Raw genomic sequence first — 16,192 nt, 5'->3', positions numbered from 1 at the left:
AGCAAGTTTCAGCGTGTGAGGGACTCAGCCATAGCAAAGACCAGCGAGTGTTTATTTCTTCCTCCCCTGGGCTGAGTCTGTTACAGACATGAATGTGTTTTCAAAACTGTTATTTTATGCATTTCTCACCTCATTGCTGGGAAGCAGGTGTGGAGGGGACTATTTGTAATCATCTCTATTTTGCAAAGAGGAAAACGGTATTCCCGGGGGTTGCAAGGTCACTTGGAATCAGAGAAGACCTGGGGTTTGCCAACTACTTACTATTGGCCTGACACCTTAATATTGTTATGTCCGGCTTCATCTTGGCCTTGCTTTTCTCTTGGGAAGGCGACACTTGCCGTCCTAGATATTTTTCCTGGCAATATTATCCATACCTCATGCATTCACTACATCTTGAGCCCAGCTTGCAGTCCCTCTGCCCTACCTATCCCTGCCAAGTTAACAAAGCAGATTGAAATGATGACCTTACCTCATAGGGCAGCGGCTTCATCTTTGGACAGTGTCTTAAGCCAGGCCTTATTTTCCTGTTACCCCATTCCATTCACAGAAACCCGCCCTCGCGTGACCACAGAGGCGGTGGCAGTGATCCTCTGGGTGGTGAGATGCACCTGTCTCTGTGAACAAAGCCTGGGACTCCAGGACAGATGTGAACTGCTCTAACTGCAGGCATGGTTGGCTCCCTCCACTTTGAGCTTGAGAGTTCCATTAACTAAAGCCTGCATCAGTTGTGGAGTTAAAGCTTATTATCTATTCTTTCTGCCTTCTTGAGGGAGAGCGTATCTGACCTTCCGGGTCAATCAGACTTTCAAAATTCCCCCCTTAGAGTTCTGTGCTTCTCAGTTGCTCCATAAACATGTTCTCATTTTGTTTCCTTAGCAAGGCTAAGGAATGCCACATTAGACATATTACACATAATTAGTATTACACATAATACTAAAGTCACCTTAGACATACTTCATCTTTGCTCCTTCATTTTGCTTAGTGTTTCTCCCTTGCACTAACCTGGAATGGAGCAGGGATCTCGGTCAATTTGTTTTTGTTTTTTCCCCTCTTGTGCTGGAGATGGAACCTAGGAAACTTTGAGCATGCTCAGCAGGTCCTTTCCAACTGAGCTACATCCCCAGCCCACCACCGTCTATTCTGTTCATGGATGTACCCCAGACACCCAGAAGGTGCCCCAACCCAACACAGTCTATTCTGTTCATGGATGAACCCCAGACACTCAGAAGGTGCCCCAGCCCAACACAGTCTATTCTGTTCATGGATGAACCCCAGACACTCAGAAGGTGCCCCAGCCCACCACAGTCTATTCTGTTCATGGATGTACCCCAGACACTCAGAAGGTGCCATGCACATAGTAGGCACTCAAAATATTAATCAAAAGAACAAATAAACGGTGATGATGGTGATTCAACCACTGTTTTGGAAGGAACCAGCCATACTTCTTTAAGGGGCCGTTTCACCAACGTAAGCTAACAGCCTGGCAAACTCTTTTTTTTTTTTTTTTTTTTGGTTTTTCGAGACAGGGTTTCTCTGCAGCTTTAGAGCCTGTCCTGGAGCTAGCTCTTGTAGACCAGGCTGGCCTCGAACTCACAGAGATCTGCCTGCCTCTGCCTCCCAAGTGCTGGGATTAAAGGCGTGCGCCACCACTGCCTGGCTTTTTTTTTTTTTTTGATTCTTATAGCAAACATTTTTTGTTCTGCCATTCAGAAATCAGCATTCTGTCTTGTAAGACATGCTTCTTTTCTGCATGGTCTCGCCTTGAGGATCCAGGCGGGACCAGTGGCTTCATGAGGACATGTGATCTAAGTTGTATCTTTCAGTTATGAAATGACTCTAGGAGAAAAAGCCAGGAGCCATCTTGTCTCCACTAGAGGAGCCCAGGAAAGCCACAGAGATCGATAGATGTTGGGTAAACTTACAGGTGTTTTTTGGTTTGCTTGGAAAGGGGGTCTCCTATGGCCAAGGGGTGGCCTCAAATTCCCTGTGTAGCTGAAACTGGTGTTGAATTCCTGATCCTTCTGCTTCTACTTTCCAACTCTTAAGATCCCAAGCACGTGAGCATCATTAGCCATCTGCATGACTCTCAGCCCAAGTCCTACCTTGTAGAGTGTGGAAGAGCCCACAGAAGCAGGGCCTGAGAACTCTGGATTAGCCGAGGTTGGGACATCCACAGTTTCTGTGGGTCCTCACAACACTAGATGGCATGTCATCATGAGTTCTCAAGTGTCTGTCCTCTCCTGTGTCTGTCTTTCCTAGACTCTTCTTATCAAGGGTCTAGGATGGTTTCCTCTAGGAGAGTAGGATCTGCAGTCCCTCCGTGTCTATCTTGGCTCTGCTCCTGGGCAGTTTCTTTGACTTTGTGGCCATTTTTCAGTTCATCATACTCTAAAGAGGTCCAAAGAAGGGGCTGGGAAAAAGCCTTCGACCAAAGGGTTGTAGGATGAAAAGGGTGGGCCGGCTTATGAAGCGCCTGCCGAGCACCATCCATCGGCTGGGGCTGTGTTACATGCTGGACTGGGAGGGGAGTATAGCAAAGGGTGGACCAATGACATCCTCACCTCAGGAGTTCTCAGTGCTCTTAACCAGAAGAGAAGCTGGGCTTGGGAGATCAGTGAGCCCTCAGAGAACAGAAAACAAGGGCTGATATCCAGGAGAGAATCCACATCTAACCCCGAAATAATTAACTCAGGAATCAGCACTTGCAGGAATGTCGTTCTACCAAGTTATGGGGCAAACAGTAGCAATTACGTTCGCTACCATCAAGATGAAATGAATCCTATTTACCTGTTTTATGAGGCAGTTCAAAGTGACCCCTTTTCTCTCTGTTCTGCTGTCCCCCACTACCTAAACCAGACACCCAACTGGTTTGTCCCCGATGGCTGGCTGGGATTACGGTCCTAATTTGTTCTTCCTTCATCTGCTACAACCTGCCTGTTTTCTGTCCTTTCTGATAAAGTGAGCGCGCAGAGGGACTTCTGAGCTGTTTTTGTAGCATGCAGAAGTGTATTAACTGGCGTTCCTGTGTCTGCGTCTATAAACCCCTTGTCTTCTCAGTGTGAGATCACCTTCAGGAACGGCGTCATGTCGATGTGCAGCTTGCGTGTGTAAAATTCTTTTCCGTTTGAACATATCAGCCCTTTATTTATACAACTTTGAGGCTCTCCCATCTTCTGAGCTGCTGCCTCCAAGTACTGTGGGGCTCCCTATGAGAGAAGCAGAAAGAACGACTTTCATAGGAATGATACACAGGGCAACAAGAGCCCATCCAACCCCCTAATATTTATAAAAAGCATTTTTTTTCATTATGGCAAAACTAATAGCAATTCCTATTTTTATCGTTGATGACACAGGGAACACATATATGTCGAGAACAATTTGACTAGTTAATAGTATCCAGAGACATGGGAAAAGGGACTTTTCTGTTGGGTGATTATTTCATTTACACCCACAGCAACCCTGGGAGGCAGGTATCGCTGTCCCCCACTTCACAAATCAGCAGACCAACTTGCCCAGAGCCATTTAGACGGCGTTTGGAAGAGGTAAGATCATTGTCCAAGACAAGGCTTCTTTTTCCTTTCTTTCTTTCTTTCTTTCTTTCTTTCTTTCTTTCTTTTTCTTTTTTTTTTTTTTTTGTGACAGTCTCTCACTGTGCAGCCCAAAGCAGGCTCACACTTAGGATTCTTTTGCTTTGTCCTCCAAAAGTGTTGGGATCATAGGCTAGTGCTACCATAGACTATTTTTTTTAAAAAAATGCAATTTTAAAAAAAACAACCCCTATACCTTCCAGAGAGGTCATCAAATCTGTCTTGAGATATATATGATCACGCGAGATCATATCTATTTTTATTTGCAAACTGAGCTGTGTTTGATGTGTTGGGAAGAGTGATTTGAACAAATGTGACTGAGCGGGAAGGAAGAACGGTCAGAGACAGGAGTCTGGGAGGCCCCAGGGGCTCTATGATCTCTTGGGCCACACTCTCTGTGGTCACCAAAATGAGCAAATGGTGCCACATTTGAGGGCACTCAAGGTTGGGTCTGAAGTTGCCAGCCCTTGCCTCCCACTGCAACCTGGGCTATCTCAGAAGTGATATGACCAGGTCCTCATCTGCCTCCAATCATCATTGCCTTTGGATGGGAGGACAGCCAACCATCTTAAAACATTTATGAGGCCCTTCTTGACTGATCCCTGTCTTTTTTTGGCCTCTTTCAGTCCTTCAGCAAATACTTCTTGGGTGTCTTTTTCAAGCCCAGCAGAGCAGGGAGAAATGGTGCACAATGAACTCTAACGAGAGGAAGAGGGAACAAAGAAGGAAGTCATGCTTGAATGTGATTTACTCCTGATCTGGAGAAAAAGCAGCAGAAGGACATTAAGGAGAGGCCAAGGAGCTGGGCTGTCACTCTCCGGGAAGCACCCACTCCCCTTCTGACTCCTCCTCATCCTCTGTGTTCCCTTGGCTTTCCAGAGGACCAGGCACTCCCAGTCATGACCTGCAATGACGGTGGAGGTTGGGTGGTCTAGTCTGCACTAGCTGATGGTGAACTCCTTGAGGCAGGAGCCTTAGCTGCCTTGTTCCCCGGTTCTAGCTAATGCCTGGCTCAGAGACTGCGGATGTAAACATGGTTGATCACATTTGTTGAGCTGCAGAGATGGAAGAATAGCAGAGACAGCTCAGCTCCCTTCAGACGGGGAGGGCACAAGACACACCTTCACAGGAAGTGTGCCTTGACCTCCACAGGTCTGACCTCCAAGAGGCACTGGTCCCTCATTTGCAAAGAGAAAAGCTATTTATTCTGTTGGTGTTGATTTGCTGGGGTCACATACATTGATGTGCTATGAGATCACCCTGGGTGGGAATTTGATCAGTTCCATATTTTCTAGGAGACTAACTTTCAGACAGCTGTCTCTCTGGGCAGCCATAAATTACTTGTAAGCATTCATGAGGAATTAGCAGTTGGTGGGTCCCCACAAGTGGCTGTCATTCCAACAAACAACCACATCCATCCCCTTTGTTTTGAAACGTGTCTAAAGATAAAGGTTTTTCTAGAAAAATATATTTTTTTTCTTGACATTCCAGCTTCAACCCTAATCTCTGCTCGCTTAGCTTTACAGGCAGAAATTTCCTTTCTCCTCTTCCAGTTCCAGTGTAAGTTTTTGGTTCAAGCTAGAATCTGACAGGACTCAACCTGTCCAGCCTCATAGCCCTCATCCTCAGGTTGGCTCTTCCACCTAGCCTTATCCTGTCCAGCCATTGGCCAGTCAGCTTCTTTATTAAATCAATAACAGCAACAAATATCCACACAGTGTAAAGGAACTTCCCACACGTTGGAAATCACTGGATGGATGACAGAAATCAGGCACATGATCTGGGAGAAATTTCCTCATCATCTACAAAGATTTTTGGGTTGGGCTGGAGGACAAAACCATGGCCAAGACCGGGTCTGATGGCTGGAATTACTTCAACTCCTGTGTGGAGTTCAATTTGACTTGTTGAAATCCATACCCCTGGACTTGTCTTTTCCTCTTAACAATTCTCTTGAGCATTCTGCTCATCTCCCTGTCATTTAGGAGCCATCAGTTGTAGCTTGATGGAATGCTTTAAGAGAAGTACTGTTTATTATTGTTATGATGATGATGATGATGGTGGTCAAGCAGTTCTGCAAATGGATGAGAGCAAAAGAGAGACCGGGAGATGGGAGCCAAGATGATCAAACAGGTAAAGAGGTAAGAGGAAAAAGATGTCAGAGAGTTAGAAGCAGAAAAGCAGGCCCTGTGCTTGGGTGGTTTGTCTGTTCATTAAACAGGTATTTATTGTGGCTACCGTGTGCCAGACAAGCTATCAAGGGTCAGGGGTGATTTTTGATGATGACTCATCTATGAAGACGTTGTAATAGTGATAGACTGGGAACTGATGTGGACGGTTGGCGATACGCCTCAGGGCAGTCAGGGGGAACCTTGTAGGTATCTCTGTGGTCCAACTCACACAGGGGCTGTTTGAAAAGGAAAGTAGAGGGCTGGAGAGATGGCTCAGAGGGTAAGAGCACTGACTGCTCTTCCAGAGGTCCTGAGTTCAATTCCCAGCAGCCACATGGTGGTTCACAACCATGTGTAATAAGATCTGGTGTCTTCTTCAGGCAGAACACTATATACATAGTATATATTTTAAAATGAAAGAAAGGAAAGGAAAGTAGAGTTCTTGATTTCTAGGCCCCATCCTTTGTGAGCTCTCCTTTGCGTCTGCAGGGTGGAGCAATCAAAACTGACCCACACAGCTCTGTGGTGTGTTGAGAACTGAGACAGCAGCCAAAAGAGTAACCCAAGGTCAAGGTCTTGAAAAGGGTAACAAGGAGGAAAAAAAACCCAGGGCTAAGTGGAAGGCAGGGAAAGGGGGTAGGGGTGCAGGCTGGAAGGAAGCGGAGGCCTGAAGCTGTTTTATCACGTGCACACTTTGGTGGAAATGGTTTAAAATGGATGGAAAGGTGACCTATTTCAGAGAAAATCGAAATTTGTCCAGCCCCCTTCCCTACGTCTACTGTAAATATTATGCTATTTTTAGGTTCTGCTGAAAGCACCTGGAAGCCTTTCTCTTCAGTAAAGGAAACACTAAAGATGAGTGAGTTAACGTGATAAAGCTGATTTGAATTGCACAGAAGGCATTACGCAAAGTGCTTGGCATTTAAACAGTTATCTGACATTTAAAAGGAGAGGGCTGTTAATGAATTCAAGAGCTAATCTTGTGCTCTGACGGAGCGAGTCACGGAAAATCCAGGGTTATTATCTTGCTGTAAACATAATGCGATTTCAGTTGAGCCATCAACAGAAGGGAGCAATTGGCTGCATACAGAAATCTGTAGGAACATAAATGAGCCAGACTGAAAGGGGATGCCTGTTAAAATTAAGTAAACAGCTTATCATTTCCTTTCGTACTCTTGGATTGTAACATCTGAACCATAGACTCAAGGAGAACGGCCCCCCTAGCATTTCCCCTCCTCCCTTGAGATTTCTGAAAGCCTCACGCATTCCTCTACAGACAGAGCTTGGGACAGCTCTCTTTAAAATGAGACTCGGAACCCAAACGGCTACATCTCCACCCAGGAGTCCCGCAGAGTCATCCAAGACAAGGATCTGTCCCGTAGGTGTCCCGCGGGGCCTCCTCCTGATGTCTCCCACTCCTTTCTAATTGGGGCTCCCCACCTTTGTAGCTGCCGCTTAATGGCTCCAACAGGAGCTCCTGTCCCTCATTAAGTAGGCTGCAACACTCTGGCCGTCTAACCGCCTCACCTCCCACGCAGCTCACACCTTCCCTCTGCCTGAGAGCCAGCTGCCAAAAGTCTCTGGGAACCCGTGGGCAACCTGAGCTGTGGGGAAGGAAACAGAAGGAGGGAGAGAGGGCCTGGGTAGCCAAGATTTGAACACACCCCACCATTATCTTAATGCTCGGAGGAGGGAGCAGAGCCCTGGAGAGGCCTTTGTTGAAACCCCTGCGAAGTCCTTGAAGCTATTACATCAAACCTCTGCGCACACAGGGCATTTGTCTCCTCCTGTGAGCAAACTAAAGGGAGAGTCCTGAGCACCAGACCCTCCCCCGCCATGGCCCTAACTCTTCTATTCTTGGGAGTTTTGAACCCTGGTGGGGAAGGGAGATATGAGAAACTTAGTCTCTAGGTATAGAGGAGGAGGGCCAGGATTTGAACTCCCCCTCCCCACAACCAAATCCTGAAAACGGGAGCTTCTGGAAGGGAGCTTCACAAGTTCCGAGTTTTGCCATCTAGTTACTTCTTCCTTTGGCTGCCTAGGGCACTAAAATGCAAGTAGGATCGGGAACAGGGGTGGGGTTGGGTTGCACATGGAACTCTGGGGGCTCCTGGTGACCTGGCTTCTCCAAAAGGGTGATCTCTGAGGGCCGGAGTCACTGCAAACACTGCTACCTGTCTTCTACCCAGCCATCCTTGAGCTCAGACCTTTTATGTGTTCAGGTCTCCCCTGCCTGGGAGAGAAGGTGCATTCTAGTGCGCAGAAGGCCACAAAGGACCAGGAACGGTGGTTCTCAACCTTCCTAATGCTGCGTGCGACTCTTTAACACAGTTCCTCATGTGGTGGTGACCCCCAACCATAACGTTATTTTCATTGCTATTTCATAACTGTAAATTTGCTACCTGTTATGAATCGTAACAATGTAGCAATCATAACAATGTATAAATGTAAGCAACTCTGTTTCCCAGTCGCCTTAGTTGACCCCTGTGTAAAGGTCGCTTGACTCCCCAAAGGGGTCAGGACCCACAGGTTGAGAATAGATGACCTGGAAGCTCTTACCCAGCCTCCTAGGGGACAAAGGGCCTGCAACCTACGTCATGTTTCTACCCACGGCCAATGTGCTCAGCATCCTCACTGGTTCCGTGGTTTCATTCCACTCTGGCACCTGAGGTGCCACTGCCTTTCATGTTTGCCAGGAAGTGTGGGCTACATGTGCCGAGTGAGTCTTTTCAGGAGCAGTGTGCATGGTGGAGACAGTTTGACTTTTAGGCATCAGAAGGTTTCTTTGTTCTCCTCCCATTAAGAATGTTGGTCTCCATCACCCTCCCCTCTTTTTTTTTTTTTTTTTGAGATGGGGTCTCCTGTATCTCAGGCTGTCTTTGAATACCCTTCACAGCTGAGGATAAACTTGAACCGATCCTCTGTTTCCTGAGCCAGAATCACAGGTGGGTGCCGCCGCCACACGGGGTCCTGCAGTGGTAAGGACCGAACCCAGGCTTCCAAGCACACTAGGCAAGCAAGAGCTGTGCCAACGGAGCCATACCTCAAGTCCTTCATCTACCTTTTCCTATCTCAAGTTCATAAAAGTTCTCCTCAGTGTTTATCAAAAATTATCCCGTTAGCCCCCAAGTCCTGTTCTCAGAAAAGAAATCCAGCAATTCTAGTCCTCCTTTTGGTGAGGGCTAGTTTGGTGATTTTTGCTGAGTCACTGAGCTTTCTGGGCCTCAGTTTCTCTACCTACAAAAAAGTGCTCACTTCATTGTTCTCAAGGAGATTTTTGAGTCACGAAAACACAGGGCACTTTAGCTCGAGGGCTCCTATTATCTGGAAATAAATCTTATCCAGGAATTCTAATTGATATTGTCCTCAATTTAATTAAGTGCTTTGTTGACACAACACAATCGCTGTTTATCTAGCTTAGCTGGAGCTGAAGGAGAAAACTTTTGAGCCAAAAGAGAAATCTGCTCAACCCCTAGGGAGGTTGGAGCCCAGTGTTTTCTGTGAGGGGGTGTAGAACTGGGTTTAAGATGGAACCTCCTCTGGGCTTGGGTGATACACCTGCCTTGGACAGGAGATGGGAAGAAGGGGGGTGAGGGGTAGAAACAGCTCCTCCCCCAAATTTCCTCCTAATTAGGGCTTCCACCCCCGACTCTGTTTTGTTAGTGTGACTTTTCCAGTCTGACAATCCACAGCCAGGGAACTTCAACTTGATTCCACTATAAAAGGGTCATTTTAAATCAGTCACTAGAGAGACAAGTTGCTCTTGGTGCTTGGATTCCTAGATTGGGCCATAAAAGCTTGTCAACCCCATAATTTAGAAAGACTGTGAAGCTGAACTAGCCCCAGTGATGCTGGGACGGAAGAGGGTTGGAGGAAGAAAATAAAAATGTCCTCTTTTCTCTCCTGCCTCCTCTCCTCCCCTGGGCCTTTTTGTCCCCTAACCTCTAAGTTTTCCCTAGCACCATTAGCTGTGGGGTGGGGAGCCTATTGTGTTCCAAGGCCCCCAATTCTCTGCTTCCCTCCTCCCCACATAAGCTGCATGTCCTGTCTGATAACAGTGGGAATAAGAGTTGGGATACTTCACTGAGCCGCCTCCTGTGTCTGGCATTGTGCAAGCCCCTTGTGCAAGCTGCTTCCCTTACTCCTTGCCAGGACGCCATGGGGGAAATGCTCTCCCTTACATGGGAGGAGACTGAATCTCTGGTTAAGTAACCTGCCTCAAGCCACAGAGCCAGGAAGCAAGAAGCAAGAAGATGGGATCTAAATGTGCTTTTATGGGATCCCCAATCTTCAGCTAGGCCTCATTGGAGGTGCAGGTCATGGGTGACGGTGGTCCTGGTGGTCCTGACATTCTCATATGTAAAATGGAGGCCATAACTATACCCACAATTGAGCTGTTATAAAGGTTAGGAAAGATAGTCCCGAGTCCTTTGTATAAAACACCAAACCATCAGCTGCTATTACCTACTATTCAGAAAGACTCTCTAAAGATAATGGGGAGAAAATTGTTCAGATTTGTGGGTAGGAGCATGGAGATTCACTGTATTATTTATTCCCTTTACTTTTACATACGTTTGAAATTGTCCACGATAAAAAGAAAACAGAAGGAGACCTTAACTAGGCAGGTGTTGTGTGTCACCAGCAACCAAGACATCAGTACACACAGACTTATTGGAATAATGATAGCCACATAAATCCAACATATAAAGCTTTAGTTTTGTAATAAAAAATAAACCCTTCTAGGAACTCATCATTGAATTGTCTAGGGAGTTTGGGAATGGACAGATCTGGGCCAGAAAGGAAGTTCGCTCTAGGTCTTCAGAAATCCTTTGAATCCAGTTTCACCGCCAGAGAGATATTTATAAAATGAGAGGAGGCGGTGGGGAGGGCAGAGGGAGGGGGAAGGGGCACATGTTTGCAGGAAAGGGGACACGGAACAGTTGTCTCTAAAAGGAAATGTAGGAAGTTGATTATTGGCATCGATGCTGGAACTTATCTCACACCCTCACCAGGATCTATCTCTAAGGAGAGTGCCAAGTGACGTCTCCAAATGAGCACATGACTAGAGCTTTTCCAGGGAGCAGAAAAACCAAGTCCAAATGGCCACCAGCATTCAGCGCTGAAGCCTGCAGGAGGCGAGGGAGAATGTCAACTCAACCTCGTTATCGTTACCGTGGTGGTAAAACATGACTATCACCTCAGTATCATCCTCCAAGGACTGCGGGCTTTTCCCGAGAATTATGTATTCCTATGGACTGTGAGTTTTCCGTGACACAAAATTTTCCATGCCAATGAGGTATTTTGTTTGTCAATCTCTTCTGGTGGCTTTCATTTTAGACACCAGAATACTAAGATAAATTACGTGACGGAAAAAAATCTGCCTTTAAAGCTTGGAAGCTTAGCTAAGAAGTTAAATGGGAGACAAGGTGTGGTATGGCTTAGCTGGACGGGTGAAAAGGTTACCTTTAAATCTTTGTCCTGTAGTGGGAATTATCTTTTTGTACACTGTGAAGATGTGTCTTTGCCCAGGCACCTTCTGATTGGTTTAATAAGGAGCTGAATTTCCAATAGCTAGGCAGGAGAGGCTAGGCGGGACTTCCGGGGAGAAAGAGAGAGAGGGAGAGGAGATGAATCTAGGCAGGAAATGCTAAAGGATATGAAGAGGAAACAGGAGGTACAGAAGGAAGAGAGGTAAAAGGCCAAAAGACAAAACAGATTAATATAAATGTGTTAATTTAAGTTATAAGAGCTAGTGGGACAAGTTTAAACTATAGGTCAAGCTTTCATAATTAATAAGCCTCTGAATCATTTTTTTTTGTGAGCTGGTGGCCCAAAGAAAAATCTGTCTACATTGTACAACATAGTGTGTCTACAGGTGCATGTATGGGTTAACTGTATGGAAGGAGAAAGGCTGATAGGAGCATGAAACATCCCTTGTGAAACAGGTGAGGGCTACACACAGGTTTATTCGATCCAAATCCTGTCATAGTCAGAATGACAGGCCACCTTTTGAAACCCCAAAATGATAAACTTAAGACAGTAATGTTGGGGATCTTCCCTGGAGCTGCCCTCTCCAGACCCTGCCTAAAGAAAGCCCACCTTGCAGAGGCTCTGCTTTTGAAGGGTATTTAAGGTCTGGCCTATAGATCTCCCTTCGTGGTTTCCCCTCATCTCTTCTCTTTCTTGGGACCACCTGGGAATATTTTGCTCAGATTAAACCTGGATTTATTAATTTGGTCTGATCTGACTTATTGCATCAGCGGAGTTACTCGCTACTGGGAGATTTTTTTTTTTTACTGTAAGATTAAATATGAATTTATGCTACAGTAAGCTCACCAAAACCTAAACTAGTTAGGATAGGTGGAGATAGAAAGGACCTAAGGAAAAGGGACGTCATTCCAGTTTGACGTAACTTTTAGGAAATTGCCGAAGTTCTGATCTCCAAAGCAACAACAGCAAAACCCCAAACCAAAACGCCCAAGAAACAGCATGTTAGCCCTTTCTTTCTAAGCTGAAGTTGGTTTGAACGAAGGAAATTGACTAAGGGTGAGACAGGTGAGGCTTGCTTTATTTTATTTTTGTTGTATTTTTCTGGAGGCAGGCTCTCTCGACATAGCTCTGGCTGTCCTGAAACTCACTAGTAAACCAGGCTGGCTTTGAACTCACAAAGATCCACCTGCTTCTGCCTCAGGAGTGCTGGGATTAAAGGCATGCATCACTACGCCTGGCTGCTTTATTAACAAAGGGGTGTGGTTATTCTTGGGAAATCTCAGGTTAGAGTTTGTTGTTTGATTCTCTACTGGTGACCTCTCTGGCCTCACAGTTCTGCAAACGAGAGCTGAGAGTCCCTCATGTCCCAGTGACAGAGTAAGAATTGAGTGGACAAGAGAAGTTCATACTTGAGAAGCAAGCTTGAGAATAAGAGACAAATTCTCTGACTCTGAGTCTTAGATAAAATGTTGAAAAAGACTTGAGGTCTAGTCAGGTGGGGGTGCACACACCTTTAATCGCAGCACTCGGGAGGCAGAGGCAGGTGGATCTCAATGAGATAGAGGACAGCCTGATCTACAAAGTGAGTTACAGAACAGCCAGGGCTGTTACACAGAAAAACCCTGTCTTGAAAAACCAAACAACAACAACAACAAAAGCCCAATAAACAAAAAAAAAAAGGAGTTGAGGTCCTTTAAAGGTAAATTTGATGGGCCCTATTCAACAACCAAATACAAGTCTGATTAATGTTAAATTTGCTAAAGGGGAGTTTTAAGAAATGATGGTGCAAGCTGGGTGTTGGTGGCGCACGCCTTTAACCTCAGCACTCAGGAGGCAGAGGCCGGAGGATCTCTGGGTTCAAGGCCCATCTGGTCTACAGAGTGAGTTCTAGGACAACAAGGGCCACACAGAGAAACCCTGTCTTCAATAAAAAATTAGGGCGCTCTTTAGCTTGCTGGGCATTGTGACTCCTGGGTCATTTTAGCTACTGTTGGATACAATGTGCAGTTTAAAACCTACTTATTTAGCTGGGGACAGTGGCACAAGCCTCCAATCCAAGGAGGCAAAGGCAGGTGGATGTTTGTGAGTGGGAGGCCAGCTTGGTAGCCTGCATAGTGAGATCCTCACAGTAAACAAAAACAGGAAAAAACTTATTTACTTATTTTTTCCCCTTGGGTTTTGTTTTTTGTTTTTTTCCAGACAAGGTGCTCAGTCTGGTTCTGAAGTAATAAATCCCCGTTTCAGTCTCCAGGAATCCCGAGGTTACAAGAGCATGTCACCATGTTCATCTCGAACATGAACAAACTCTTTATAATCTTCCTTTATAATAGAAAGAATGAAGGAGAAAAACAATAACACCAGGAAAATGAAGTAAGGTTTGAACCTAACACACCCTAATTTCTAGCTAGCCTTGTTGTGTGTACTGTTTTCAGGTCTTTCTCTTATGGATGCCTAAGAACAAGACAGAAAAAGCAACAACCATAGATGCAATCATGATTGACTTATGATTTTGATTTGCATTTTCAAAATATTCAATCAAAGTGGGTATGATGTTTTGAAAGAATATGGACCCCAAAGGGATTGGCACTATTAGGAGGTGTGGTCTTGTTGGAGGAAGTGCGTCACTTTGTAGTTGGGCTTTGAGGTTTTCTATGCTCAGGCTACTTACTCCCAGTGTCACAGACGACTTCCTGTTAGCTGCAAGATGTAGGATTCTCAGCTGCTTCTCCAGCACCGTCTGCCTGCCTGCCGTCATATCTCACCATGATGATAATGGACCCAACTTCTGAACCGTAAGTGAGCTCCAATTAAATGCTTTCCTTTATAAGGGGGGGGGGGGCTGGAGAGATGGCTCAGTGGTTAAGAGCACTGACTGCTCTTCCAAAGGACTCGGGTTCAATTCCCAGCACCCACATGGCAGCTCACAACTGTCTGAAGATCCAGTTGCAGGGGATGTGACACCTTCACACCAATGCACATTAAATAAACCATAAATATATATAAATAAACCATATATATATCTATATCTATATGATATAGAGAGAGAGTCGTGGGGTCATTGCGTCTCTTCACAGCAACAGAAACCCCAACTAAAACAGCAGGAGTGGTACCCATAATCTCAGTGAGGCAGGAGGATGGCCAGCCTAGGATACATAGTAAGACTTTGTCTCAAAACAAAAACAAAAAAACAAAAAACAAAAAAAAAGCCCCAAACCAAAAACCAACAAATAACAACACCAAAAAGAAAGAAAGAAAGAAAAAGAAAAAGAAAAGAGAAAGGAATTAAAAAAGAGACAAAGAGGAAAATCTGGGTTCAGCAACGTGTGGAAACATTTTGGCTACCACAACAATGTATCTGGTGAGTGGAAGTCAGGGGTGCTGAGCAATGCCCAGGCTGGCTCCTCCCCAGGGCCTGCTCCAACCTCAGGATTGCCCAGAATTAAATCAAAGACTCTAGGAAGATCACGTAACCCAGCCTGCCTCAAACTGGCTACATCCAGGATGATCTTAGCTGTCTGAGTGCTTTGCCTCACCGAGGATAGACAAGTTCTATCTATCAAAGTTAATAAAATTATTGAATATTTTTCTTTTTAATTTTAGTTTTTCCTCTTACTACATGGATGTATTGAATTCTCCTTTGGAACTTTCATTTAGAATTTTAACATTCTTTTCAGGAGCCGGTCACCTCACTCAACCTTAAAGCCTCTCCACAGAGGCCCCCGGGGAAGAGGGAAAGCTTAGGCGATTGATGTCAGCGACCCACAGAGGGAATAGCAGGGCCGGGCCTCTCGAGGCAACCCAGGAACTAATTTCTCTTAATCAGTTAGTTGTAGGGCCCCAGGAGGAGCCACAAGGCAGGAGGGGAAATAAATCTGAAGGAGAAAACCAAATTCTGCGAGGAGCTGGAAAGACCTGTATTTAAAAAAGGGGACCATACCTTTAGGACTTCAGAGAAGGCGGGCTCCCTCCCTACGCAGCTATTAATATGCAAAAAATGCCTTCATAAATACTTGATTCTGCGCTCAGTGGGGAGGCCGTTCATTTGAAAGGGGAAATGGGAGCTTGGAGTTGAAACACGTCTGCTTGTCTCTTTTCTCTCTCTTTTTTTTTCATTGCGTTTTTCATCTCCACACTACACTTGTAGCTCCCCCCCGCCCCCCGCATTTCTCTGACTTAACCCCCTCCCCTAACTCCACGGAAGCTGCTGATGGCAGCTGCGGCGCTCATTTAACTGATGCACTTGGCGCTGCGGCCCTGAACCTCAGGCTGGGTGTGGAAGGGATTTCTCGGGACCTCTTCCTGGGGTTGGGACAGGGAGGCAAGGCGTCTCCCCACCCTTTCTGCTCTGGCCCTGGCGAGGCAGCTGCTCAAGACTCAGAGCGGAGGTTCTCAATGCTGCTGGGAGGGGGCGCCCGAGGCAGCCCCCCCAGACCCCGGGGACATTGGTGCACTTGGCCAGCAACGCCAGGCTTTCTCTCCTTCACACTTCCCAGTCTAGGCCTGTGGCTTGGGGTGGCTGTATCCCAAAGGTTCCACCTTTGGGGATGCTCAGCTAGCACTATCACTTTTTTCTTTAAAGTATTTTGTGTGAGAGATCTTATGATATGGCCAGACCCTGACGATGGAGGGAGGAGGTGAGTCAGTGAGGGATTAATGGAAAAGAAAGAAGGGCTTGATTATTGCTGCAGTGGCTGCTGCTGCTGCTGCTGCTGCTGCTGCTGCTGCTGCGAGCCGACTTTGTGCTCCCGTTGCAAGAAAAGGCCCTAGCAGAGGCAGGGAAGCCACGGCTTGCTTGGCCCTTGGCCCGTCAAGGTAGGACACTGAAGTCTGTTGGGTAGAAATTTGTTTCTAAATCCTTCCCAGATGCTTTATAGTAAACATGAAATTAGTCACTTATGTGGAGTAGGCTGAGGAAGTAGTTAAAATCCGAGGCAGTGATTAACCTAA

At 46.1% G+C, this 16,192-nt stretch overlaps 1 protein-coding gene across 1 annotated transcript in view; it reads right to left on the bottom strand.

The window, feature by feature from the left end:
* Positions 1-16,192, bottom strand: part of Kiaa2012 (KIAA2012 ortholog) — an 87,298-nt gene that overhangs the window by 24,192 nt on the left and 46,914 nt on the right. The window contains 1 exon segment of the mRNA XM_042054269.1: positions 3,069-3,206. Coding sequence (XP_041910203.1) covers positions 3,069-3,206 — 138 coding nt within the window.

This window comes from Arvicola amphibius, chromosome 18, assembly GCF_903992535.2.
Source record: "Arvicola amphibius chromosome 18, mArvAmp1.2, whole genome shotgun sequence".
In the NCBI taxonomy this organism is placed as follows: Eukaryota; Metazoa; Chordata; class Mammalia; order Rodentia; family Cricetidae; genus Arvicola; species Arvicola amphibius.
This window is presented reverse-complemented; position numbering and strand designations above follow the sequence as displayed.